We start from the raw sequence: 26,502 nt of genomic DNA, 5'->3' as shown, positions 1-26,502 counted from the left end.
GTTGCAGTTTAATTTAATCATGAGGCATCATCGTAAATAATTATATTTTAAGCAGTAATATTGAATGTGCAGGACGTTCAGTTTGTTGGTGGATTTTATCTCAGTTATGAGAGAAATGCAAAATCAGTGCTATGAGTGTGTAAATAAACAACAACAACAACAGATGCATTTTAAGTCTAACTATCATTATCATACTATGAGAATATCCTATTGAATGCTCATGAGTTTCGGAGCATGGTATTGGTTAAATACAGCAAGAATGTGAGCCTCTTTTGTTATAACACCAGTAAGAATTCTCTCCGTCTCTTTTTCTGGATTTTAACGTCACTCTGACCGATGTGTGCTCTCTTATTGCTTCAGGTGTGGCGGATGTGACCTGCGCGTGGTTCGGCCTCTCACCAAGTCAGTCAGCAGAACGAGGAGCGTTGCAACCGTCGGCTCGCGAAGTCCTTGCCATGTCTCTAGTGGAGGATGTCCTGGATGTGCTGCGCATGGTCCTGGAGTATTTTGGCGTGCATCCAGACATGGTGAGCTCGCTGACGCAGCGAACCACGTCTTTCTCCAGTCTGCGGTGAAAGAGAGGGGTAGCTGTTTGTTAGAGAGTGAAGGAGCGCGTCTTCTTGGCATTTATACGTAACCAAAGTGAACTAAGGGACGTTAAATCCATAGGTTTTTCCTTTTAATGTTTGTCGGCCTGTATGTCTCCTCTCGACTGCAGCTGGTTCCTGTGTGGGACAGTCCCCTGAGTGGTCAGTATCGCAGCGTTGTGCGGATGATTGGGTCCAGTCTGCCGCTGACGCCGACGCCACGCGTCCACTTCCAGGTACTGTCCACGTTTTTATGGATGCGTTTTTCACAAGTCGGTCTGTGCCAGATTAAACGTGTAGAGCCTGTTGACAACAAAGAAAACATTTAACCTGACAAAAAGTAGTTTCTTTTAGCATTTATTCTGTATTTTCTTAGTTTTTTGCAACATTTATTTGCCTGTAGATTGCACAAACAGCAATATATTATCCACTCAAGAACAATTTTTTTTTAAAAACACATATTTCCAAGTCTAATCTTTCTGTGTTTGTGCTTTTCCCATCTTCAGATCCCTCTGATTACTTATAGACCACATGGTTATGTCGACGTCACAGTGGAAACGCCAGCTGTCCCCTCCTTCGCTGATGTTCAGTGGGTGTTTGACGATGAGGGGGAGAGTTTCGCCAGGACCAGGTAAAAACACGAGTAGTCACAGGGCAGATACTCCCGCGTAGTAATGTCATTCATTGACGGCTCGTTTACGTGAGGCTGCGTTTGAGTGAAGTCATAGATTTTCTGGTGCCGTTCAGCCGTTCGTGTGCGCGACATCAGCGCTCGTTTCCTCTGAAAGTGAACCTTTCTGAACCCAGATCTCAGAGTGGAGATTTTCAGACTTTCCCTTTTTGTATTTGAAAGGAAGCCCCAACGTGTGAAATCGCACAGACGGCTGCAGTCAGCAGCTGTTCTGCACATGCACGAGCACATGAACAAGGGTAATAATGGCGGATAGCAGAGTGCTGTTTGTGTTACTGAACTTATTCAACATGTAGCAGCAACCTAACCTCACTGTCGGTCCAAACAAACGTCTCTGTATTTACCACTTTTTCAACACAATCACCAGCCTCAGCTGTTGACTCTGCAATGGAACATCTTGTGTGTTGCAGCATTTTCTTTCCTAAAGAAACAGTTTTTATGAGTTTTAGGTACCCAGGCAGATTAATGGCTACTTCTTGAACGTGCATGTAAAGTATTTACAAGTATAAATACTGAAATATGTACCTATTCAGCTGAGTAGATATTAGTTGTTGACTGAAGCTGAGTAACTGTATGATTGCTGTGTCGTTGGCTCAATAGGAACCATTTGCCTCCAAAGAAGAATCCAGACCTGATCAGACTCCCTCGGCCGACTCAAGCTCAGAGAGCAGGGGCGTCTGTTAGGCACAAAGCTAACCCCGAAGCCCTGAAAAGGATCTCAGAGCTGGAGAGCGAGCTGCTGAAACTCCAAGCTCAGATAGCCAGGATCGTCACTGCTGCTCCGTCCTCTGGTACAGCTGGTTTAGATTCTTCTCCAACAAAAACCAAACATGCTGCGTTGAGAGGCGAGCGGGTCTTAAAAGTTGAACCTTTCCACACGTTTTAGGTCCGACTGAGTGCCAGGATCCCCCAGGTTCCCCTTTGATGACCCCTCCTCCCGTCCCGGCGCTCACCTCCACACCTCGCTGTGCTCCTCCTCCTCCTCCTCCTCCTCCTCCACCTCCACTCCCTCCCTGCACAAACTCCTCCATGGAGAGCTCGTCTGTGTTGGAGCTGATCAGACAGCGCCGGAGGAACGAAACTGATTCAGGCCAGCCCGGCCTCAGCAGAGAGACAAACAATAAAGCAATTCCTTCGATGCTGGACGTTCTGAAGGACTTAAACCAAGTGAAGCTGCGCTCCGTACAAAGGTAGCAATTTAAAATGATAAAATATGGACTATTTTATTCATTTTCCATTTAGGTAATCCTTTTTTTTTTGGTCTTTCTTGGTCCGTAGGTCACCGGGGGGCACACCAGTCAAGCGGAGGCGCAGCAAGGGAGGTGCTGCGCTGCTGAACGACCCGGCAGCTCTGATCGCCGAAGCCCTGAAGCGGAAGTTTACTCAGCAGCGTCACAACATCTCCTCGGACAAGGAGAACTCAGTGGAACTCTCTCCGTTCGGCAGCCCCGAAACGCCTCAGGTTCGTCCTCGACAGAAACGTCCCCCACGCTGTAACGTCTGCAGAAATCTGAACTCGATTCCTCTCTTTCAGGTTTCTCTCCACAACAGACGCAGTCAGGGCCGCCGACACTTTTAACCCGTTTCAAAGCGGCGGACGGCTTTTAACACGCACCGAGTCACCAATGACCAGCAACTCCAACAGCCTTTTTAATAAACTCCTGCAGCAGCTGCTGTTTACATTTTATTGTTGCTTTGAAATTGTCCCGGTTATTATTGTGTATTTGTTTTGTCTCATAAGTGGTCAGAGTCCTTGTTTCTGTTTCTTTGTTCTGAATGTATGATGTTTACGGAGAAGGTACGATAAACCTGTTTTGTCTTTGTTCATGGGAGTATTATTGTTTTAAATGTTTGTGCAGACCACATTTTACAGGGAGCAATGTGACTGTCTTTACACTGTTGGTTGTTTCTGTTTTTTTTCTTTTTTTAAATCTATCCATGAGGTCCTCAGTTTGACCTCAGCCAGGTGAAAGAAACGACCGTAAGAGATTTATGGCTTTATTCTATGCAATTGTAGAAGTTGTTTCTATTTCATTAAAATTTAAGGGCACTACTTGTATGTTTCTGTCTTTGTCCAGAAATGTGAACCTTTTTTGTTGTAAGGATGTTATGTTTTTTTTACAGTTTTACCCTCAAGGCAGTCAAGTACCTGTCTGGAGAGGACATACTGAGAGCTGTGAGAGAAAGATTAAAAAACCCCAAACTGGTTTGGAATGTTGCATGTAAATTTAAAAACATGTAATAGGTTTTTTATGATCAGTTGGTATTGATTGTGTTGGTGTGGCTCAGTTTTAACGTTGTCCACTACAAACTATTCCATACAGTACCACTAGAGGGAGCCCAAGTACTACAGTTGGTACTTGAGCTCCCTCTAGTGGTTTGCAGAAATAAAGCTGGAACAGAATTTTCTAATAAAACCTTGGAAGTATTCATGCTAGTTGAACTGTATTTTGACGTTATTGTCGTTTGAAGGTTAAACGTTGCTACAGTTGCTCCTCATCCTCCCGCTTCCTGGTGTGTGTGGAACCATTGAAGCCAGGATGCTCTGCCAAAGGTTTGGTCCAGCCCAGCTTTCCTCTCCTGAACTGCTGAGATGAACTTTTGCTGAAAAGTCTCTGGTCTCCAAAACATCCAGAGTCAAATCTGAGTACCTATCAGGTGTCTGGGACATGCCTTATCCAGTTTAAAAAGAAATTCTGCTGCACTTATTACCTTTTAGACTGTTTAGCTGTAAACTTTTGTTATACTTTTACCTTCAGCAGCTCCTGTGACCTAGTGGGCATCACTATGGATTTACAAAATATCATTTAACAGAAGAACCTTTTATTTTTTACTAACACTCATGTCCTGTGTTAGAAACCTTCTGGAGTTTGTTTCTTACTAAAATAAATGATTTTATTTTTGTAAACAAAACTTAGATAACTCTGAATGCTGGGTACTGAACGATTTTGCTGAAGAAGCTAAAAGTAACAAAAGACTAGCTAAAAGCTAAATATAGCAAAATCTAGTTGAAGACTAAAAGAAGTAAAATGCTAGCTCAAAGAAGCAAATGCTAATAAAGCTAAAAGTGGCGAAACTGTAGCTAGAAGCTAAATGTAACCAAAGGTTAGTTAAAAGCTGAGTATGGCAAAAAGCTAGTTGGAAACTAAAATTAGTAAAATGCTAGCTCAAAGTAGCAAATGCTAACATAAAGCTAAAAGTAGCAGAGTGCTAGGTCAAAATTAAAATCAGCAAAAGGGTAGGTAAAAACTGAAAGTAGCAAAAGGTTAGTTAAAAAGCTCAAAGTAGCAGAACTGTAGCTACAAGTAGCATAAGAAGACAAAACTTAGAGCAAGTTTGCTGAAAAGAGATATCAAAGAGATGCTTTATGAAGGAGCACGGGATTTAATGTGTCTTTTGGGAAACTCTTTGTAAATAAAATCAAATATTTTGCATTCACACATTCATACAGCACATCTTACCTGGTCAGAATAGTAATGATGTTTAACCATGATCATGACCATGATGTTAACCTAAATCTCAAACAATCATAACGTAATCGGTGAGGATGCCGCTCCCTGATTGGTCCACTCTGATGAAGTCCCTCCCCTTCGATGCTACAAATGTCCCCTCCCCTCTCCGCTCTCTGCGGTTCGGCTCATCAAATACACACACGGAGCACGCGGGCAGGAACAGCGGGGAGGGAGGGGGAGAAGGAGAGGGACACCAACCGTAACCTTGTCTCTGGAACAGCCCACTCTGCCCGTACGGCGCGCGACGTGAGGGGAGGACGGAACAGTTTTAAACAGGTGTCAGCCGGGTTAGTTGGTTAGTAAGTCAGTTAGTTAGTTAGGGGAGGGAGGACGGTCACCCCATCGTCCCGCTATATGCGGTAAACTCCTGCGTTCTTTGTTTTTTTTTAATTTTTTTTTTATCCTGGTCCTGACATGAAAACGCGCCGCACGCGCCACATTCCACCGCGTTTACTCGTCACCTGCGAGGCGGCCGCGATGGTTAGATGTCCTGCCTAACGGTCCAGGTACGTAGACCGACACACATACTCACACACACACCTGGCTGCTGGCACGCGGGCTCGGGCGAGACGTCAGGAGACACAACTACTAAACTAACAACCAGCGAAGCGTCGACGGCGCTGAAAAAAGAACGACTTTATTCCTGACCTTCCTGTTGTTTATCTACATGTAGCATTCCTGCGTTAACATGCTAGCTCACTCCTGAGGGCGAACATACTCTGAGGCTAAGTTTATATTGACTTGTCAGTGGGGACAGTTGTATTGTTTTGGTGGTGGTGGGGGGGATTCAGTGGCTCCAGCAGGCCTTGTTGTGTCCTGCCACGGGTCACGTCTGTCCACCTGCAGAACTGGACACTCGGGAGGGAGGAGATGCTGGAAGAAAGCAGCTTTCCGTACAGAATAACAGAGGTTCTGCTCCCAGGGTCGACAGCAAACATTAACAATGACTTGATAAGACGTGTAAAATGAGGTTTTATGTCTTTGGAAGCCCATGAGGGACATGGGGAGATAGATGAGAGTCTACATGTTCAGGGTTTGAGATCAGTAGGGTTAGATTTCACTAAGCAGACTCAACACATCTGTGGGAAGTTTTCCTGTTTCTATACATTTCAGTGTTGACTGAGGGGTGGCAAGTTTCCGCTAACTTTCCATGTGAAGCCTTAAATACTGTCAAAGAACCCTTTTTAGTGGTTTCGATTCGAGTCTTTATGCTTCTAACACAGTTTCTACATCATTAACTGAATGTTTAGTGGTTTTAATGTAACTGACTCATCAGGGTGTAAGAAAACAGCACGGCTCACTCCATCTGATCGTAGCTCCAACTTTAGCTTTAACCCTCTGCGTCGCTCGTCCTCGCAGCTTTTAGTCGTCGTATCTGTTCAGAAGAAGAACTTCACCTTTCCTCGTTCCACCCAGCGCTTCTAACTCCATCGTTCTCCCTCTGACTCTGATCCCATCCGGGGATTATTTCACCGACTCAATAGAGGCCCTCCCAAGTGAACACGTCGGCGCTCTGATGTAAACAAACCACTTGTAATTGTTGGCAACAAAAACCTGCCTCTGCTGTTTTCACTCATTTGTTTTCGGTTGACTTTTGGTAGTCAATGATGCGTATTTAGTGGGTATTTTTTTAATCAAAGATGGATTCAAATCAAAAACACTGAAAGGTCATGTATTTTGACAGATGTGATGGCTTTAAACTGGGGAATTTTTTTTTTTTTTTTTTTCCAAAGTGGAAACTTTTAATAGAAACCTACGGACATCAACTGGAAACTGGAGTCAAATTAAACAAACCGTATGATATCAAAACATATATATATATATATATATATATATATANATATATTTTTTTTTTTTTTTTTTCTTTTGTCATAGGCAGATAACCTCATAGACAAATGAGGAGTTTGACCCAAATTTTATGGAAAGTTACAAATTTTAATAACCTAATTTGCGTAGGATAACACTTTTACAGCTCTCTCTCTTGTTGTTGTTGTGATCCCCTCTTAAATTCATGCAAACAATTCTGAACAAACATATTCACGTCATATAATGTTTATTTTTCTCATCTTTGTTGCTTCTGTATTCACATAAACACAAAACAAAAAGCAGTAAACTGCATTTCTCAGGGAAAAAACATCAAAATGTCATTTCATCACTCAAAACTGAGAACTATTACCGTGTTTATTTGATCAATATCTTGGCATCTCCTGTTATTTTATCTGCTGAAAAGCAAACCAAAGTTTGGTAAATTGAATTAAACAACAAAACCTTTTCCAATAATGAGCCGAACCTTTTACATGTAATTATTTCAATCAGGTGACAGTTTATTTGTTTATTCTTTAGTGTGTGGCGTCTCTCATTGCATAGTACAGCTATTAAATCTGGTTGTTTTAATCAAGACTATGCTAAAATATACATTTCCCCCAAACTAGATTTAAAATGCTTGTTAAGGGCCAAATGTCAGGGTTTTAAAATCCAGGTTTAGTCCCATAAATTACTGTTGATTCCCACAAAACAAAGTTTCCAGCTTTGCAAATTCCAGCAGCCCCAATATTGAATAAACAAAAGCTAAGTGATGCTAACAGTTTTGTTGCAGACGACCAGAAAAGAGGCAGGTTTTTAACTCGATTTGAGATGGACAGTGATTTGATCGTACAGACAGAAATCATAAAAAGGGAGACAAGCCAACAAAAAAGGAGGCAAAAGGTTGTGTTGTAAACATGCCGCGGAGGCACGGGGTGGAGGAGTGAACAGTCATCGCCTCAAGGCTGCCTCCATCCACCCATTTCCTGCCTGCCGGTAAACAATGTGCGCAAAGTCAAACGCAAACCCTCCTACTCGTGCGGCACACGTCTCTTCCTCTGGAGGAGGAAGAACGTGCAGATAACAGATGAGCCGAATGTTCGAGGAGGAGGTCGGCGGGTTCATCTGCCTTTCAGACGAATGTCAACACGTGCGTCCGTCCCAAAGCAACTCTGTCCCCTCTCACCTCTGTCCACCAGGCGGGCACATGTCAGGCCATTAGAGCCATTAAAGCCATTATTAGCCATTATATGAGTTGGGGAGTGGACCAAACGGTGCGGGCCTGTTCCACGGCGCAGGCTGACACCGCACCGCTTCAGCATTTGGTCAGTTTTGACTCAGACGAAGATAAACAAGGCTTTTTTTTTTTTTTTCTATTTCTTTGAGCTGATTAAAATATTGTCCCAGTGACATTTTCAGCCCACGAGGTTTCCACCGAAGCAGCAAACGAGAAGCAGGAGTTTGACTTGAAACTGAAGTTTGTTCATCAAGTTTTTTTTTTTTTGTTTTTTGTTTTTTAAATGATTCATTTCTCACGCGTTTCTGCTATCTGTTAAAAATAACTACAGCAAAAAAAAAAGGTCTTGTGATTTTGAAAGTGATACAAACGCACCTTTTGATAGAGGGCGATTTAAAAATAAAAAAAAAAAAAAAAAAAAAAAAAGCAGCTCTCTGCCCCTGAGGATGAACCATGTGGAAAGAGCATGTGATTAACGTGCAAACCACTGGCAGGGTTTTCGGCGCTGTGCTGCCTGACCCACTTTTTCTGTGTTCGCCGGCCAAAAACACGGACATGTTGCTGCTGGAAGAGCAGATGCCAGTGTCACTCAGTGCACCTACTCACTGTTTACTCACAGAGATCACGACTGGCCTTCGGGCCGAGCATTTCAATTTAAAATCTATATTTCAACTGGGATTTGGAAACACTGAATGGTTTTTATTGTAGATAAATACATAAATGGTGAAAATGTAAATGAACAGATGAAATAAATGCAGGGGGAGACATCGAGGACTCGTGGGAAAAGCTTTGCAGGCCTCGCTCTTTTTTTTTTTTTTTTTTTGCACAGGAGTGTAAAAACCTGACATATGACTTTTAGCACACAGTCTGTTCGTTAACAAGGGTCGCCGATGCTCTGCGAAAGCTGGTTTTTGCCCGTCATAACGCTAACATCTCTCTCCCGCCTTTTCTCTCCGCAGAGATGTAGAGCGGCCGCTTTCAAATGGTCGGAGCAGAATGTCATACGGGGTCGCATGCTGGGTAAGAACACTGATCCACCGAAACACCCGGGTGCAAAAACAGGGGGGGGGATGTGGTCATCCACAGTTTGGTGACGTGGGGCGCTTTCCAAACCTTTTGCCTGGAGTAACCCCTGCATTAAACAGAGGCAAATTTCTGCTATCATTGCCCAATCTTCCATCCATTCCCGCGTTTATCTGGGCAAGAGTCAGTAAATTACACCGCCTAACTCTAATCTCAAAGATTTAGTGTTTGCAAGTATGTTTTATTTATTTATCCGGACTCTTCAGACCCTGACAATCACTGTGCTAAGATAAGGTCCTGTCGGGAAAATAAATAAATAAATAAGCAGCAGTTTCTGAAGTTTGCCAACCGAGACGTGATTATAAAAACACAGCTTGCTGACACAGATACCACAATAACCAGGAGTGAAACCCCCTCATATCTGTTGCGGTGGTCTGTTTAAATCCACAAAGTTTCACTTAAATGCGCCACAAAGATGACTTCTAGCTAGGAGTCGCCATCGTGGCACACCCTTCAGCACCGAAACTTTGTTTCCCTAAAGGCCCAGCATTCCTCAAAGGCTTGCATGTCGCCCCCGACAGCTGCAGATGTTCATCCATTGATTAAGAGTTTCATTGAAATCCAACCTCTGGTTTATATTTTGCTAACGGAAACATAAGCGAACATATGACCAACCCGCCTTTCACCTTTTTAGACTAAAGTGAAACTGGAAAACTAAAGACCAAATGTAAACAAATTCATTATTAATTCAGTTATTTTCTATCTAGCAGAGCTTTTAGCTTGGTTAGATGTGTCACAGTGTATTTAAATTTAAACAAAAGTCACATCAATGATGCTATATTATTTTGCACAACTTGTAAAGCATTTAAGCAGCTACTAACACAATAAAAGACTAACACTTGTGACGGTGCGGCGAGAGGTTGGAGAAGGAGTTAGCAGCGGCCGTTAGCCACTCTAACCCAAAACAGCAGGACGCACTTTTGAAGTATTCCACACTTTCGATTTATTTAACTTCGTCCACGTAAAGCCAGATCTCCACGGTACTAAGCATTATATTTCCATACATGAGAAAAGTGACGTTAGTTTACCGCTCTGCACCTCATCATCACCTATCTTCTCTTCTATAACAAAAATGGAAGACTAGTTCTTCTTCTGTACAATAGTACAACAAAGGGAGTAGGCGCCCCCTTGTGGTGATACCTACTCATCTCTAGGAACCAAACAGCATAATGACTGTTACACACTCAGCAGCCAATCAGATGAGAGAGCCCCTGGGAATCGAGCCTGTTCATTGGCTTCAAAAACAAAAAGGTCAGCTGGGTTTAACTGTGTCAATAACAATAAATACACTGAACAAAAAGACATCTGACTTTAAAACACAGCTGGCTTTGTGTCAGATTTTTAAGATTGGCAAAAAAAAAAAAAAAAGCTGTTTAGCCCGTAGTTTTATTTTTTTATTTAAAAAATGTTGATCGAACCCCAGCAGCTAAGACTGTAGTTCTGCTCCAAACTGGTGGTAGCATTTGGTTGTGCTGTAAAACCCCTGTCCTCGTTACGTGTTTCCAGATGGTTCTTCATACTGAGAACAGGTGATGGTACGATATTAATGTTTTCAAACAGCAAGGTGGCATCACAGAATTTACACACACACTGCTGCCTCAGAGCAGGTTGTGTTTTTGACAGGACGGCGCACGGTGCGGGCACGTCAGCCATGCCTTGAACGGGCAGCGTGAAAAGGGTTAAAGCCAAGCCGAAGAGCTGGATGAGCAGCTGCCCAGAGGCTGGTGGTGACAGTGCTGAGCTTATTAAATGATTTAAACACATAGACTTATGGTCAAGTTGTTTTTTTTTTAATCTAACAGACTTCTAGATTCGTAATCCTGCCGAACAGATATAGGTTAGGTTTTTAATAGATGCATGAAGGTGTAGTTCAGGGAGTAAAAGCTGCAGTTCAGAATGTAATCATTGTTTAATATTACAGCAGAGGAGACATTTCTCTGTAAATACAAACTCATCGTTGACGCAAATCATGCCACAAATGTCCGGCCTCTTCGTTTACTGATTGGACCCAATTTATTTGACACTTCTTTGCCAACGAAAGAGGGGGCAGGGAAAAACGGGACCAATTTGGTCATGAAAGTGTAATTGGTTCACTCTTTTGCACGCCAAGCCTCTTGCCTTTGTGTGTAAACCTGTTCTAATAAGGGGCCACCTTTTTTTAGTTTTTACAGGACGAGACACTTTAGGCCTGGTTGGGAACAAAACCACGGTTGGAAAGTGGAGCATAAAATTCGGTTTTAAATTTGAATAAAAGCTTGGATCGGAGCTTGGCTGTTAGCTAAGGTTAGGGTAGGAGGCAAGTCTCCCAAAAAGACAAATTAGTGTGTGTGTGTGAGAAAGACACGGATCCGAATGTGGCTCCAAGTTCAGGACTGTTGCGTTTGAAGCCAGCAGTCCATCCAGCTTCTGCCAGAGTTTATTTATCAAGACTTCCACTGACCTCATTGGCTCACTTCCTCCCCCTTTTTTTTTTTTTTTTTTTTTTTCCTGATTTCACAGCTTGGAATGTCTTTCACTTTCTCACAGAGCTGTTCGATTTCGGCAAGCCTTTGCGTGCAGTGTATACGTTTCATTTGTCTTTTTAATGCATAATTTCACACTGCGAGCAAAAAGAAAACACCACATTTTTCCTCTAAAATCAGTCGTCAGTCAGAGACGCTAACAGCTGCATGTTTCCACTCCATCACTGGAAAGAACATCGTTTCCTTTTCTGCTTTTCTGGTTTTCTCTCAGGCTGTCTTTTTCATCTTAAAGCTCATGTTCTAATGATTTCTTAGGATCCATTTCTTGTTTTGCGATGTGATGCTCATGGACAAGTGTGTGTGTACACGTGCACTTTTGTCTGCATGTGACTGTCCCTCAGGGGATCTTTACCCTGAAGAAACGGTTTTAAAAACAGATTGTACTTGCTTACAATGACTTATATACATGCTGATCATTGACTTGTTTTTAAGAGTTCCAGCAACGCTTTTATTTATTTAATTTTTCCTGCCCGCAGCGCCGCAGGTTAACACGAAGGCCGTCACATCTGGACTCTGCTCGCCTTAGCTGCTGTCACGAAGCTGACGTTTGAGTGTAATCAGAACAGCTCACTGGGGAAACTAATGCCGTTCATGTGTGGGTTTTTTTTAATTTATTTTTTTTAATTGAACACAAACCAGCTTAAGAAACGTCGGCTGATAACTGAGGCTTTGACAAAGTCGGGCTCAGTTAAAACCAGATGTCCCAAAGAGATTGAAAGGGGTTTTAAACGATGTTGGCTTGAAATGCATGAGGGGGATCTTCTAGTGTTTTTTTTTTTGTTTTTTTTTTAGTTCTGGTTTCCTGATCCGAGAACTTTGCAGGTGAAATTTAATTCTGGTTAGAAAACAATGAGGGGAAGGCATCACTGCGTGTGTGTGTGTATCTGCGGTGTGTATGTCACGTTGTCCAAAAACACAAGGGATTTGCTCCAATCCAATTGGTCTGTTGTTGGGGCAGCAGCATATAGAGGGAGTGAGAGTGTGTGGAAGTGAGCTCGGAGCAGAGAGGAGGGGTTTTTCCACTCATCAACAACACCGAGAGGATGCAGCAGCAGGAAGGAGCAGCCTCTGAGTGAGAGGGATGCAGACAGATTCCTCCACTTTCTCCTGATTCATATCTCTCTATTTTTTTTTTTTTTTTTTCTTCCTACCTTGTTGTCTTTAACTTTGCCCATCCAGTGGCTGGTCCTTCCTCTCCCGGCAGTCTTTGATACTCTGTTGTTAACGCCGACCTGCTCTTGTTTTACTTTCTCCTTCTATTCATTTTTTAATGCCCATCTGATGCTGAGCTTCTGTCTGTCCTTCACCCTCACTCACTCTTTGCTCCGACGGTCGTAATGCCAGTGCTAGACAAGCTCTGGGCCCCAGATTTCAGGATGCAGGACTCCGGCCTCACCGTCGGGGTCTATCCGGACGAGCCTCCTGGCTCGCGGCTCTGGGGACCTCCCAGGACCCCTCCTGTTAGTTGTGGCGGCCTGTCACTGGCCCTGGAGCTCCCGGCTCTTATACGGCAGCTCAGGGCGGCCTGGAGAGCTCGCAGGAGAGGCCCTCAGGGGCCGGGGAGAGGTGAGGGCAGTGTTTGGGCTGAAACGGTGCTTGACGAGGCAGAGGAGGTGAAGCAGGACTTGGAGAACAGTAGTGCACACCTGGAAGGTAAATACTTCAGAAACATTGAAACTTAAAGCCTTTAGAAGTCACATGTCTGCCTGATATTTTAATTTCTCTGAGCTCGTTCTTTAACGTTGTTGTGATTGTGTAAAATCTGATTATTCTCCGAAACATGGGTTTTTTTGTTTTCTTTTTAAAGCTGATCATTTTAGAATCTTCATTGTCTTTTTGGACTCCCCGCTTCCTGCACACGTGTGTGTGTGTGTGTGTGTGAGACAGATTAACTCTGGCCGTATGCTTGCTTACATGAGTGTGCATACGTGACATTGGGCAGAGGCGCAGAGCCGAGCCAGCAGCCGACTCGATGAGAGGCTAAAACGAGGGGATCGGGACCGAAAAGCCGCGGCGTCCGGTAAATGAAGCGGCGGTACCATCTGCTGAGCTGCAGCTGTTCTGATGACACTGACGTGACATCATCCGCCAGGCCCGTGTCTGGACATTGTTTACAGCCGAGAGGAGGGGCGCTTTAAGAAGCAACTGATATTTAATGTCAGAAGCTTTAAGGGGGGATGTTTTTAAATATTCGAGGATGAGAAACCCAGTGATTATTATTGTGCTGAAGCACATTTTGGATCTGATGTTGTGATTATCTTGCTGATGTTGTTGTGCTGTCAGAGGTGTTATGATAAAAAAAAAAGGTCTCGTTGATGTTTGGTGATATCGGGTAATGTGTAAAACGGAAGACAAAATACCAAAACTGGGGATGGTTGTCGGTAATCAGCTGATCACAGAGATGGAACAATGTGAAACTTGATGGGTTTCATGATGAAGCAGTGATTCATGGTTTTGGGGGGATTCCCTGTTGTGACTCAAGACGGAGAATCGGGTTTTATCCGCTGCTGGCGGCTTTCCTCTTGAACTCCAATAACCTCCGTAAATCAAACTCTTCCTCAGAGCGAAAAGGCGAAAGGCTGCCGGTTCTTCAGACGCTCAGAGGGAACACGTCAGCGGTGACAGTGAGTCACTGTGACATTTACCGGCAATCCCTGAAAACAACCAAAGTTAGGTTTTTAACAAACCGTTTGTGTTTTATTGTTTTGTATTTTAAGGATTAAAATCGAAATGTCAGAAACATTGAAATATGAGGATTAGTCAAGTCCAGTCAGCTAAATCAGTAAATTAGGTCAGCAAAGTAAATAAATTTTTTATTTTTTATTGATGCTACAACTGATTTAAATAGAATATCACTGTTTCAGTTGAACAAATCCCTTTTTTCTGAACGATTGAACAATAAACTTTCTATTGATTTCTCTGAGAGACGAGTTAGGAGCCATTTTGAGCTGAAGCAGTGTCCAAAAACGCAAAACAAACAAAGAAAGAAAAATCAGCTGCACACTTTCGGTGCGAAAAAGTCAGATTTGTTTTGTTTTTCAGTGTATTTGTTTGTACTTGACACATGGATTGGGACAAAATGATGACGTCAAAGCCTACTTTGTGTATTCTAAAATAACCACAACATCAGCGTCACTGTTTTTACATTTTTCTTTCTTTCTTTTTTTTTCTGTGTCCAGTTTGATCCATCCTGATTTTGGCACCATTAAACTTTAGTCTTGTGCTGAAAGAGGTTATCACTGAGATGAAATGGTAAACTACATCAAATAAGAACCGAGCTACGGTTGTTTTGGAAGAATCTTGATCCTTTGCTTAAAAGTTGTATTTCATTGTTGATCACATTGGCGTTATTGCCACCTAGTGGTGCGGCATGGGTATGTCAGCGTTTAGGCTTCTCACCAAGACAATGTTGTAGTTCTTTTTTTAAACAATTGGTAAAACTATCTGAAGGAGTGTAATCAGGCCCTAAATTAACCATTTTTGCCAGTAAGAAACAGTTATTTCTGCCGTTTAGTTAAAGCAATAAACAGAACTTATGAACTTGTCTCAAGTAAATCAAGTTTTTCTTAGAACTAATTGGACTTAAGTCATTCAAAGCCAAGTGGTTCCAGCAGCCTGTTTGTTTAAGACCTGCTGTTTTTGAGTCAGCATTGCTCAGCTTTTGGGTCTTTGAAAGGGAAAATGGCCCCCAAAGCCCAGTTTGTAGCGCAAACTCCCACAGAGTCACAGTGAATCCAAGTCGACATATTCTTCCTGTCAGCTCTTCTCACGTCTGCACGAGTGGGCGAGCAGCCAGGTTTTGGCGTCTGAAAACGAGGGTTTTCGCCTCGTTTGCGAGCGCGTGCACACGCGCAGCGTGAGGGTTGTTGTTCTGGCGCACGAGGAGGCGCGTGCGGCTCGCTTCCTCTTCAAACGCCTTCCGACTGATTCACGCTTCCATCCTTAAGCGACCCAGTTCCGAGCAGAATGAAAACAATGACCCAGTTACTTCCGCGAGCTACGTGAAGAGAACGGGACGGTGATGGGAAGGCCGGATCAGCTGGAGAAGGAGGATAGAAGGGTTCAGATAGAAGGAGGAGGTGCAGAAACCTCGGAGGTGGGAGTTTTGTATACGTTTGTTTGTTTGTTTGTTCGTAATCTGGGGGCGAGATCTGTTTCTGGGGTGTTTTCCAGAAAATGCCTTTTTCCTATTTTAGTCTGCCAACGCATTAAGGGGAGAAAAAAATAGTTTCTTTTTGTTGCACAAAGTAGGTCATTTCAAAATAATAAGTCACTTTCCTTTGTGTTTGTTTGTTGGACCGCATGTACAAATGTAGCTAATTATGCCAATTTCCCCTCCAAAGTTTAGATTCAGTGGCGCCTTTCCTTACGAGAAAAAAAAAATGACACCTACCTGCGAAACCTGACCGTTCGGCAGATCACGCTCTAAATCCGGTAACTCGTGGAGGTTACCGCAGTGATTACATTTCTCGTCAACGGCCGCTTTTAGCATCTCTTCAGCAGGAGTCAGAGAGGTGACGTGAACGGGCAACCTCCAGGGTGTAATACGCTCCACATCCTGGCTGCTCGTCTGTAAATTATTCATCATTCCCAAAGTTTTCAGTCCGTTCAAGCGAAGGTTTTCTGTGTGTACTCCCACCGCAGACCCCCGTTCTGTTTTGTCTTGTTTGCCTCTGGGCCTCGGGGTGTGTGTGTGTGTGTGTGTGTGTGTGTGTGTGAGAATTAGTCCCATCGTGCTGCTGTGTTTCTTCCAATCACACAACAAGCAAACATTTACAGTGGAGTAAAAATCGTTTTGACACCTGAGGTGGTTTTGAGTTTTCTGGCTCACAGAACGCCAGGATTTGTCTCCACCTCAGAGTACAGGTTCATTGTCTTCGCCCTGGAACATCACGTCAATAATCAGGCTTTTTTTTTTCACCTAGAAAAGCTTGGTTCTGGACCAGAAAGTACCTCTGCAAGAAAACGAGGGAAATAATAATTATTTGATGATGTTTTTTGAGTCGGTGCAGCAGCAGTCTGTTAGAGAATAACTCTGTGCTGCTACACAGTGGCCTTAAATCCATTTTTTTCCCAAGGAAATTTATATTAGATGCACCCCTTCTATTAGTTTAATGTCTTTTTCTTTAAAATAAAAGTTTACATTACTGTTAATTACTGTAAACCCCTGTGTTTAAGGCTGGGACCCACTCTTCAGTCAGTTGGCTCTATCAAACATTCATATTTCTCCTCAGTTTTCCCTCGTCTCGTCTCTCACCTCCTCCTCTGTCCTTTTCTGTCCTCTGGCAGCTGATGGCAGGCTGAACGCTGGTCATGCTGGTGTGTCGCTGGCAGAAAGGCGAGGCTCCTACCCGCTGATCAACCTGCGGATCCTGAAAAGTAAGAGTCACGAGTCCGACGACGTAGCCGCCCGCCAGTTAGGCACGTTTGCCATTTCTTTTGGCAAACCTACTTTCTGAAACAAAACAGACAAAAAAAGAGGTGCAGTTTGGTGAAGTGAAACGATGTGCTTTACCGTGCTAATTAAGTTTACGGCTTCATTTCATTTAAACGAGAAGAAAGGAGGTGTCTGTGAGGTGTCTGCAGGGTATTTTTGTGTCAGAGTGGTCCACCTTAATCTGTGGTCCGTCACCATGGTAACTAAAACGTAAAACCATAACCTTTTATATATTATTAGATGCTTTAATATGTGTGTGGTAAATTGACTCAGACGTTTGCAGGTAACCATGTTTACTGAATTAAAGTACTGCATGTTTTGTTTTTTTTTTTTTTTTTTAATATTTGCTCGTTCGTGGCTGAGACGATTGTAAAGTATAACCAGGTTTGCAGCTCAAAAAAGAACACAAAAATCTATTTAACTCAGGATTAAAATGGGTAACCACTTGTTAATACGTGAAAAATTGGGGGTACAAACTTCTGGTTTCGCTCCCCGTCTTTTCAACTTTCAAAAACACCAACACCGCTCCTAGCAGTCGGATAAACTTTTGTAATCTTTACCCTTTTAGATTTGATTGCTAATTTGTCGATCCACGCTCAAGAGTCTGGGCTGGATCTAAATTTCTCAGTCTGTATAAAAAGTGGCTGTTTACGGGAGGGGAAGGCGCCATTTTAACATCCCTTAACTTAGTGAAATGATTCAGTTTGGCCTGCAGTCTGTGGTCAAACCATAAATTAGCTACAGGAACGAAAATAAAAGGCAGAACTGATTAACTAATTCTTCATTCAGCTGTTAGCTCAATAGTTCGATTTAACTGAAGATGGTTAGAAAAGAAACTAAATTTTAGAAGTTAGATCAAATCTAGTTTTTGTAAATAAATAGGCATCTGTGTTTAGCTGCGACTAAAAGGGAAAAGTGTCCCTAACCAAGGAATCAAACTCACAACCTCCATCTTTCCAGCACTGCACTCGTTTCTGGCTACCGACCAGCCGTGTGACGTTATGGGATGTGGATTCTGTGTCGCAGCGCTTCATCACATCAGGATACGACTTATCAGCCAGCTGATAATGTTTGTTTTTATGAAAAATGTTTTCTTTTTTGTCGTTTTAGCGAGCGCGCAGCGGGGGGAGGTCGAGTCTGGCACCAGGAGAAAGCTGAAACGTCTGCTGAGCTTCCAGAGATACTTTCACGCCTCCAGGCTGCTGAGGGGGCTGGTTTCCCACACACCGGGGTCTCTCCACCTGCTGGACGATGACTACCTGGGACAGGCCGCTGTGAGGACATGGACACAAGCGTCCCGCTCGGTCTTCTTCGCCTCGTGCGAAACGCGGCTCCCACTGACGGCTCTCTGTTTCTGTCCACAGCACATGTTATCAAAGGCAGACACGTGGAACTTTGACATTTTCCTCTTCGACCGTCTTACAAACGGTGAGCTAATTTTTTTTATTTTTTTCCTGTGTAGAAAGTTTGAGCTGAAGTCGGAGTGAATGTGTTGTGTGTTTTTAGGTAACAGTCTGGTGACTCTGATGTGTCACCTTTTCAACGTCTGCGGTCTGATCCACCACTTCCAGCTGGACATGGTTAAACTGCACAGGTTTCTTGGTAATCCTCCTCTGTTCTGTTTCTCCTCAAGCTTTGAGGTCACTTTGTTAATACCCATAGAGCATAGGTTTATGCAAACATCAGAAATAAATATAATAGTGCTCAAAGTGCTCCAAGCTCCACAACTCAAGTCAAAGCAGGACACAAAAAGAGGCGAGAAAGACTTTAAAAAAAAAAAAAACAACAACATGAAACTAACTAATCTAAATGTAATCTGTTAAATCCATCAAAAGTAGCATTTTAGCTTGTTCAATTCAGTAACAGCGACCAGAACAAAGCTGCATTTAGGGACTAAGAATCTTCTTCCAGACGGAAGAAGCTGAAACTCCCTGTTGAGGGGATGAAACTCATCTGGAGTTAGAACAGCACCCCCCGCTTGTAGGCTCTTGATTGTAGAAATTTGGCGTCTCAGCCGCTTTAAAACAGAGTTCATTACTTTCCGCACTATAGGGTGCACTGGATTAGAAGGCTCACTGTCAAAGAATGGTCCGTTTTTGAATTTTTGTCATATATAAAGTGCACCGACTATAAGGCGCATCCCAATTTTTGTAACTTGACGCGGACCGCGCGCACCACGCTCCATTCAAAATGGAGGATTTCGGTGCTCTAGCGGAGCTGGTTCGCCTGTATCAGCATTTATATGATCCCTCTATGAGAGATCCCAAAGATAATCAAACAGTTCAAAACTCACAGAATACTGCACCGACGTAAGCGTCAAGTATAAACGCCTCCACCGCTCGCTCAGGCCGGCGCGACTCTAACTGAGCCTTAATGCTGCAGGCCGTGTTTCTTTGTAGTTTAACCAAAGTCGTGCTAAAACATCACAACTTCTTACATATGTAAGGCGCTCCGGATTATAAGGCGCACTGTCGGGGTTTTTTTTGAGAAAACTGAAGGCTTTTAAGTGCGCCTCATAGTCCGGAAAATACAGTAATCATTCTCCCACTTGCTGAAGACATACTTTTTCACTGATTTACTAAAAAGCCTCTGTACACACACACACACACGGATCCCTTTTCTCTCGCTGACTCACCCCTTTTATTTTTCAGGTTTGGTGCAGGATGATTACCATTCCCACAATCCATATCACAATGCCGTTCACGCTGCCGATGTGACTCAGGCCATGTACTGCTACATGAAGGAGCCCAAGGTAAAAACCAAACACAATAAAAGAAAACGCACACGTTCCCTGCCATACACACACTGGAAGGCTTCACCGGGCCCGAGCCTCCTCCTGACACAATCTATTAGCCGCGCTCCCAGAGGGACGATTTGCGCTCACTTGAACTCACCGACACATCCGTCTAAAGCTGGGAGATTTCTCTAAAGCCCTCTGACCAGATTAAGTGTCTTTGCATCTTTCCCCTCAGCTCAGTAATTGCTTTTGTGTCCCCTTGTTGCTCCGTAGAGCTCCTTTGTGATTAACCCTATTTTGCTAAAAGCACTAAACAAAATTCAATCCGACACACGAGCTCGTGTGTTACGGAAAACAAGTGCGCCCCTCCAGAAAGGGACAAGTCCGCAGTTTCTCTGATCGATGCGCTGTTTTGTCCTTTCCTCAGCATGAAGTGTTTTCCTCTGCGCTGTGATAAACAGCCGCTCTGCGAGGATGGAGCTTACATTTTGAGGTTTAATTAAAAGGCCCGGTAAATGTGATGGTAAAGTGAACTTTTTTTATGTGGTTCTACCCGGGTATTTGTTCCAAAGGTGTATGCTCCACACCGTTTCTAATGTTTCCATCATAGAAAAAAAATACACAAGATGTTACAGAACAAACACTCAAAAACTCCTTTTATGTAATCTTTTTAAGCAATCCCATTCATTCTCCAGGCCTTTCAGCGTTTCTCTTTAGACTTTAGCTCCTTTTTCACCCGATGATGATGATGGCATATTATGCAGTGAATAAAAAATTCGGAGAATGGACAAGTGGAGGACAGAAGTTGTTGTTTCCAGGGGTAAAAACCTGCCTGAGTATCTGAAAGTCACAGCTTTAAGAAATGAGAAAAATCCCGACACAGAAAAAAACAATTGATCAGGACAAGTTTGGCTCCTTGTAGGCGAAATGTATAAAAAAAAAAAAGAAGAGGGACGATTCAAGACTTTTGCACAGAACTGTACAGACATGGCAACGAGGCCTCACTTGGGATTCACATGAAGGGGTCGAGCTTGACTCTGCGCTTCTCGTGTGCTGCAGCTGGCAGAGCAGCTGACTCCTCTGGACGTGCTCCTGGGTCTGATGGCGGCGGCGGCTCACGATGTCGACCACCCCGGAGTCAACCAGCCTTTCCTCATCAAGACCAGACACCACCTGGCCTCCCTCTACCAGGTACGCGCCAGCATCCCGATGGGGGTCGGTGTGTAGCTTGGGTTTATTGTTTTTGACTCATTTTGACTCATTTCTGTGCAGAACACGTCGGTGCTGGAGAGCCACCACTGGAGATCCACTGTGGGCATGCTGCGCGAGTCGGGACTGCTGTCCCACCTGCCGGCTGACATGTCGTAAGGACACACATTCATTGGCTTAGATTTTTCTCATTTGAATCCGTCAAAAATTTTGGTTTGCTTCAGTCTTTAACCCCAAACAGCTCCCGGTGTTTCACGTCATCTGCTCCTCAATACGCTACGATTAGCCATAAAAACCTGCCTGCCCGCAGACGAACGCTCACAAACGGAAAGAATAATGCGCAGAACTTTATTAGCAACCTTTTTCCTTTAGTGAAAGCCTCACAGCCACCTCCAAGTGGCATATTTCTGGCCACGGATGAGATTTCAGGCTCCATATTTACCACAGCCTGTTGGAGGTAGTCGCAGAGTGTTCCCTCATAGTTACAAGACTGTTTGTTACTTCCTGAAACTGCGTGTTCGCTCAGTCTCGGTGTAACAGCACATCCTTTGACTATCTGAAACTTTAGTATACCCTGCCCCAGCTCACCATTATTCAGAAATAGCTTGTATTGTCATATAAGTTACAGTACAGTTAACGATCGCTTGAAGAAAAGCTTGGTTTTAGCTCTTCGTGTTTCCCTCTGAGTCTTTACGTAAAGGTCAGAGGTCATCCACAGACACGTATGTATTATCCAGAAGATGGTTCTGGGTTGCGGGTGGAGTCAGACTCGTGTTCGCTCTGCAGGCAGGACATAGAACAGCAGCTGGGCTCCATCATCCTGGCCACAGACATCAGCAGGCAGAACGAGTTCCTGCTGTCGTTCAGAGAACATCTGGACAGCCGGGACCTGGACCTTCAGCTGGCCTCCCACAGACACTTCATACTGCAGGTAAAGACCCTTTTCCACGAGTTAACGTACTGGCTTTGCCTCAAATACACATCTCTGTTTTGCAGATATATATAAAAGATGTGTTTGTTTCCTTGCCTTCAGATTGCTCTGAAGTGCGCTGATGTGTGTAATCCATGTCGGGACTGGGAGCTGAGCAGGCAGTGGAGCGAGAGGGTGTGTGAGGAGTTCTACAGGCAGGGTGAGCAGACGTCCACAAGCCACACAACTTCTGTCTTTATCTAGCTCAGATACAAGATGCCTTTGAAGCTTTGGTGTCGGAATCAGCTTTTAAGGCACCAGGAATGTGTCTTGGGAAATAAACTAATAAACTAAATGTCAGATTTCCTGTGAAGGGTATGCTGCTGTTGATAAACCGATTGATGGAGCTGTTTTTTGGTCATTAAGGCATCTCCGTGCATCACGATGCCATCATGAAACGGTCTGTGTCATAAAATAAATCACTCTGCCTTTTCATTAGGAATCGTTCCCTCAGGTTCCTTCTGGCGCCAAATAAGAACTCTCTGTTCTTATCTGCACAGAAAAGGCTCCGATTGTTCCCGCCTTCTGTTCTTTCCTTCGCACATTTAACAGTTCAACGCGGCAAGAGCGCTCCGAGTCACCAACGGAGCACAGCCGGTGGACGAGTGTGGTTTATAATTTAAAGCAGCAGTGAGCAGAAGGCAGTCATGCAGATAAAAAGATGTTTCACACAAGATGAGCAACAATGCGTTTAGTGTTTCCTACTCCGGGTCGGAAATCAGTCCTGCTGCATTTGGACCTTGTCTTCACTCTGCATAGTTAGAAAATTGTCTTTTTTTTCCCTAAATGAAGGAAATGTAACACTTCCAGTCTCTCTTAAACAGGGACTTTATGACTTTATCCTGGTCATCTGAGCCTCACCTATAAACATGATTTTTATTTAATAAATACAAATAATTTGGTCATTATGTACAGGTTTGTTTAGACCAAATTGTACCTGCAGAACTCTCTTAAAGATACTATTTTTTAAGGTTCCCCAGCACCTACTCCTGACAAACAGGTAGAAGTTCGATGGAGCTGTAATTTAATATCCGGTGGCGTTTCTGGCTGATCTCAGGCTGTCGCTCTGCTGCTTTGAACATGGACTTCTTTGTGGGTGAAAGAATAAATTCCTGGTTATTTGATGAATAAATGATTCTGATGAATAAACCTGATTAAGCGTGATGCCCCTTTGCTTGTGACTCCTTGACATTTGTAAATCATAATAGATTTTTGAAATTTACAACATAATAACAGGTTGGAATTATGCTGCTAATTCCCTCCCTCCATGACCTTCTGTAAGTCATTAACTAGTCTGTTTACTGTCAGATCATACTGTAACTTACAGACATAGTGTTTTTCAAACAAACTGGTAAACTAAGGCTAGCTGGCTCCACGTCTCATTGTGTGTCGTTATATTTTGCGCAAATTTGCAACCCAAACACACCATGATTCCCGCCAATGATTCTTTTCCTTATAAACCTTTGAATCAGGGACCAAAGCAGCGACGTGGCTTTGGTGCTTTCGTAGCTTCGGGCATCATGATTCTCGTGACTCTGGCCAAACGAACTGTTCTCAGATGCAGAGCTTCTGAAACACCATGCTGTTGTCTTTGGCTACATGCAGCAGAGCTTCAGCTTCAAACAGCCCGTCACTAGACCTCCCTTATTCAGCATGTATTTGGAGGTGGGGCTGCAGATTTCCAGTTTAGCAGCATTAGCATCCTTCTCAGCGTAGTTGTAAACGATATGAAGTCCTTTTTTATTCAGCCAACAGCTCCTAATTCTGTTTTAAACTGGCAGGTGACCTGGAGAGGAAGTTGAACTTGGAGATTAGTCCTCTGTGTGACAAACAGACGGACTCCGTCCCAGCTGTCCAGATAGGTGAGTCCTAAACGGCACGCAGACAATCCGTTAGCGAGACTGACAGGACAGAGTAAGAGTGCCGTACGTTTCAGGGTTCATCTCGTACATCGTGGAGCCTCTGTTTGACGAGTGGCAGCGCTTCACCGAGCCCAGCCCGCTCAGCCAGCTGATGATGAGCAACCTGCACAAGAACAAGGCTCGCTGGGGTCGCCTCCGATGCGTCCACGCGCAACAAGAGGAGGACGAGGACGGCGCTGGAGACGGGGAGGACATCCCTTAAGCGCTCGTGGTGTTTTCCCTGAGGTGCTGAATCTTCTTTTATTCCGGAGGGGAGGAGCGTTTATCCACCTCCATGTTCGTTCCTCCAACGGCTGCTGAGGCGGGGGAGCCCTGGAAAGGCAGCTTGGCCAGGAAATGAGACAAAATGTCTCCCTCTGCTGGAGCAGAGTATGAATGACGCTTTGTAAGACATAAAATGTATACGGAAGGATTCATTGTGAAGAGCTCAGCTTTCTCTCCCACTCTGTGATATCTGCTTCAAAAGAACGACACGATGATGGTAGAGCAATTAAATCCTCTAAAAGCCAAAAGTATTTACAAGTCAGCTGGACTGAGATGGAAAATAAGTGACAGCAAAATAACAATATATAAATATATTATCAATTTAATCATTTTGAAATGTTACTATGATACTTATTAATCTCTGTTTCTTGTTGTTTTTTTGTAATGCTTGCACTCCTTTTCTCAGACCAGTATTTCACTACTTTTCACTGAAGTGCGTTTTTAACTCTCAGCACCGAGTTCTGTAGATGTGCTGTAATCTGGAACACGGTTTTTATCCGAGCAGGACCGGACTCGGCGTTGGGTGGCGCGGAGGCAACCGCCGTCAGCCGGACGTCTCGGACCCGAGCCGAGTCACCGACGGGAAGAGCCATTTTCACGAAATAAAGTAAAAGTTTGTCCTTGTGTAGAAGTATTAACTGTGTAATCTGTACATACGAGCTCAGCACTCACTCCTGTGGTGGTCACTCTTTAACAGCCAAAACAAGCTGCGAAGCTTTAACAGCAGCTCAGACTGTCGGTGAAAAAACCTGCTCTGTTTTAGTGTTTGGACAGTTTCTGCCTGTTGTTCTTCAGCCATGTCAGCATCCTGACCCCCAGCCGGTGCTGTGGTTTCCTGACTCATCTGTCTCAGTATCGGGGTCACACCTGGGGAGGTTCTGCCAAGGTGTTCGTGTTCTCTTAGAAAACATCAGCTCACCACTTTGGTACCTTTTTTCTACTTCATTTTTTATCACCTACAGCGGGCACCATGTGCACTACGCTGAAACGGCTGCCTCTTGATTCACATGTATTATATCCTGCTTTTCATATGGAACTATTCCACCTTTACTAGATTAGAGTCCTGTTTCTAAATGTTCAGTGATGGCACTGAGACGATACTTCCTACAACAGTTCTTTGTAAATACAAGTTGAGCAGAACTTAAATGCACATTTAAATTTTTATCGCTCTAAATAATTACTGATTGTTCATGTTAATATTTCTCTCTGGTACGACGGACACTGTGTGAGCCAGCGCTCGCAGTATTATGTAAGATATGTAAATACTGAAATGTTTTGTTTTACAGGAAAGTGTACAGAAATAAGAAGAATTTACCTGCAGGGTTTGTCCTGAAATGACTCAAACTGTGACGTCTGCCTTCCCTCCAAGGCACGGTGCAATAATGTTGAAGTTCACCGATCAGACGTTTGTTTCCACCCGCGTCTCCGGTTGTTTCTGTCTGACGCTCCGGTTTTTTTCGTCTGACGCTCCGGCTGTTTTCATCTGATGCTCCGGTTGTTTCTGTCTGATGCTCCAGTTGTTTCTGTCTGCAGCTCCGGTTGTTTTCGTCTGACGCTCCGGCTGTTTCTGTCTGATGCTCCGGTTGTTTCTATTTGCGTCTAGAGTTGTTTCCATCTGTGGCTCCGTTTTTTTCCACCTGATGCTCCGGTTGTTTCTGTCTGCAGCTCCGGCTGTTTTCGTCTGACGCTCCGGTTGTTTCCGTCTGAAGCTCCGGTTGTTTCCGTCTGAAGCTCCGGTTGTTTCCGTCTGAAGCTCCGGTTGTTTCCGTCTGAAGCTCCGGTTGTTTCCGTCTGACGCTCCGGTTGTTTCCGTCTGACGCTTCGGTCTTTTTACAGCTTCCAGCACAAAAAACAAACTTGTTTTAACTGTTACCTTAGAGTGTCGTTTTTTAAACACGCTACCTAAAATGTTCTAGTTGATTGATGAGGAGGATGAGTAGAACTGGGTTTGAACACTGTTCCAAGGTAACCGAGCCATAACTGGTCCTACTATATGTGTACATGCCCGAGTAACACTACTTTACGTATGTACTTTTACATCACAGGGTCTGACTTTTTGGAAATAAACACATTATTACAGACACTGTGCTGTGAAGTTCTGAGTCTTGTGTCAGGTTTGCATCACACCTTTATTCCAACAGGAACATTCTGACATTCCTGCAGGAAGTGCCCCAGCCTGCTACAGCTAGCTGCCGCCGCCGCCGCTCTTCACACTGCTGCCAGCAGAGAAGCACAGACTGGAAGCACAGGCCGATAGCTTGTCTCTTCAGTCAAAATGAAGCTCAACTTTTCCAAACTGAGGTTGTTCAGGGATATCTGCAGCAGGTAAGAGATTAACTATTCACAACTTTTCCTCATAATTTCTCTTTTTTTTATCATCCAATCATAAGGAGTAAATCCTCAGATACTGAAGTTAGCTAAAGATTTAAAATGGCAACAATGCAAATTTAAAACAAGGATTTTATTGATTTCTTTTTTTTTTTTGGTTGGGATCTAGAGGCAAAAGCTTATTTTTTCCCACTCGGGGA

General features: G+C 43.8%; 2 protein-coding genes across 4 annotated transcripts in view; both read left to right on the top strand.

Moving 5' to 3' along the window:
- The window catches only part of mtfr2 (mitochondrial fission regulator 2), a 3,878-nt gene extending 547 nt beyond the window's left edge, over positions 1 to 3,331 (top strand). Inside the window, exons 2-8 of the mRNA XM_017427277.3 lie at positions 361 to 527; positions 719 to 823; positions 1,094 to 1,218; positions 1,879 to 2,069; positions 2,165 to 2,468; positions 2,557 to 2,740; positions 2,813 to 3,331. Coding sequence (XP_017282766.1) covers positions 456 to 527; positions 719 to 823; positions 1,094 to 1,218; positions 1,879 to 2,069; positions 2,165 to 2,468; positions 2,557 to 2,740; positions 2,813 to 2,857 — 1,026 coding nt within the window. The 5' untranslated portion in view covers positions 361 to 455 and the 3' untranslated portion in view covers positions 2,858 to 3,331. The remainder of the gene's footprint in view (positions 1 to 360; positions 528 to 718; positions 824 to 1,093; positions 1,219 to 1,878; positions 2,070 to 2,164; positions 2,469 to 2,556; positions 2,741 to 2,812) is intronic.
- Positions 3,332 to 4,902: 1,571 nt separating this feature from the next.
- LOC108242498 (cAMP-specific 3',5'-cyclic phosphodiesterase 7B) lies at positions 4,903 to 26,057 on the top strand. 3 transcript variants are annotated; one of them, XM_037981631.1, is made up of 13 exons: positions 4,903 to 5,296; positions 8,790 to 8,850; positions 16,725 to 16,814; positions 17,983 to 18,146; positions 18,237 to 18,300; positions 18,379 to 18,474; positions 19,524 to 19,624; positions 20,669 to 20,800; positions 20,882 to 20,973; positions 21,506 to 21,749; positions 21,852 to 21,948; positions 23,570 to 23,650; positions 23,725 to 26,057. In XM_037981631.1, the coding sequence occupies exons 1-13, from the start codon at positions 5,276 to 5,278 to the stop codon at positions 23,910 to 23,912; spliced, it is 1,431 nt and encodes a 476-aa protein (XP_037837559.1). In that variant the 5' UTR covers positions 4,903 to 5,275; the 3' UTR covers positions 23,913 to 26,057. The 3 variants fall into 3 exon arrangements, with proteins under 3 accessions (XP_037837559.1, XP_037837558.1, XP_017282856.1); XM_037981630.1 differs by lacking the exons at positions 4,903 to 5,296; positions 8,790 to 8,850 and adding an exon at positions 12,277 to 13,088; XM_017427367.3 differs by lacking the exons at positions 4,903 to 5,296; positions 8,790 to 8,850 and adding an exon at positions 12,285 to 13,088 and having other exon boundaries at positions 21,605 to 21,749.
- Positions 26,058 to 26,502: the final 445 nt, after the last annotated feature.

Source organism: Kryptolebias marmoratus, linkage group LG19 (genome assembly GCF_001649575.2).
Source record: "Kryptolebias marmoratus isolate JLee-2015 linkage group LG19, ASM164957v2, whole genome shotgun sequence".
Lineage (NCBI taxonomy): Eukaryota > Metazoa > Chordata > Actinopteri > Cyprinodontiformes > Rivulidae > Kryptolebias > Kryptolebias marmoratus.
This window is presented reverse-complemented; position numbering and strand designations above follow the sequence as displayed.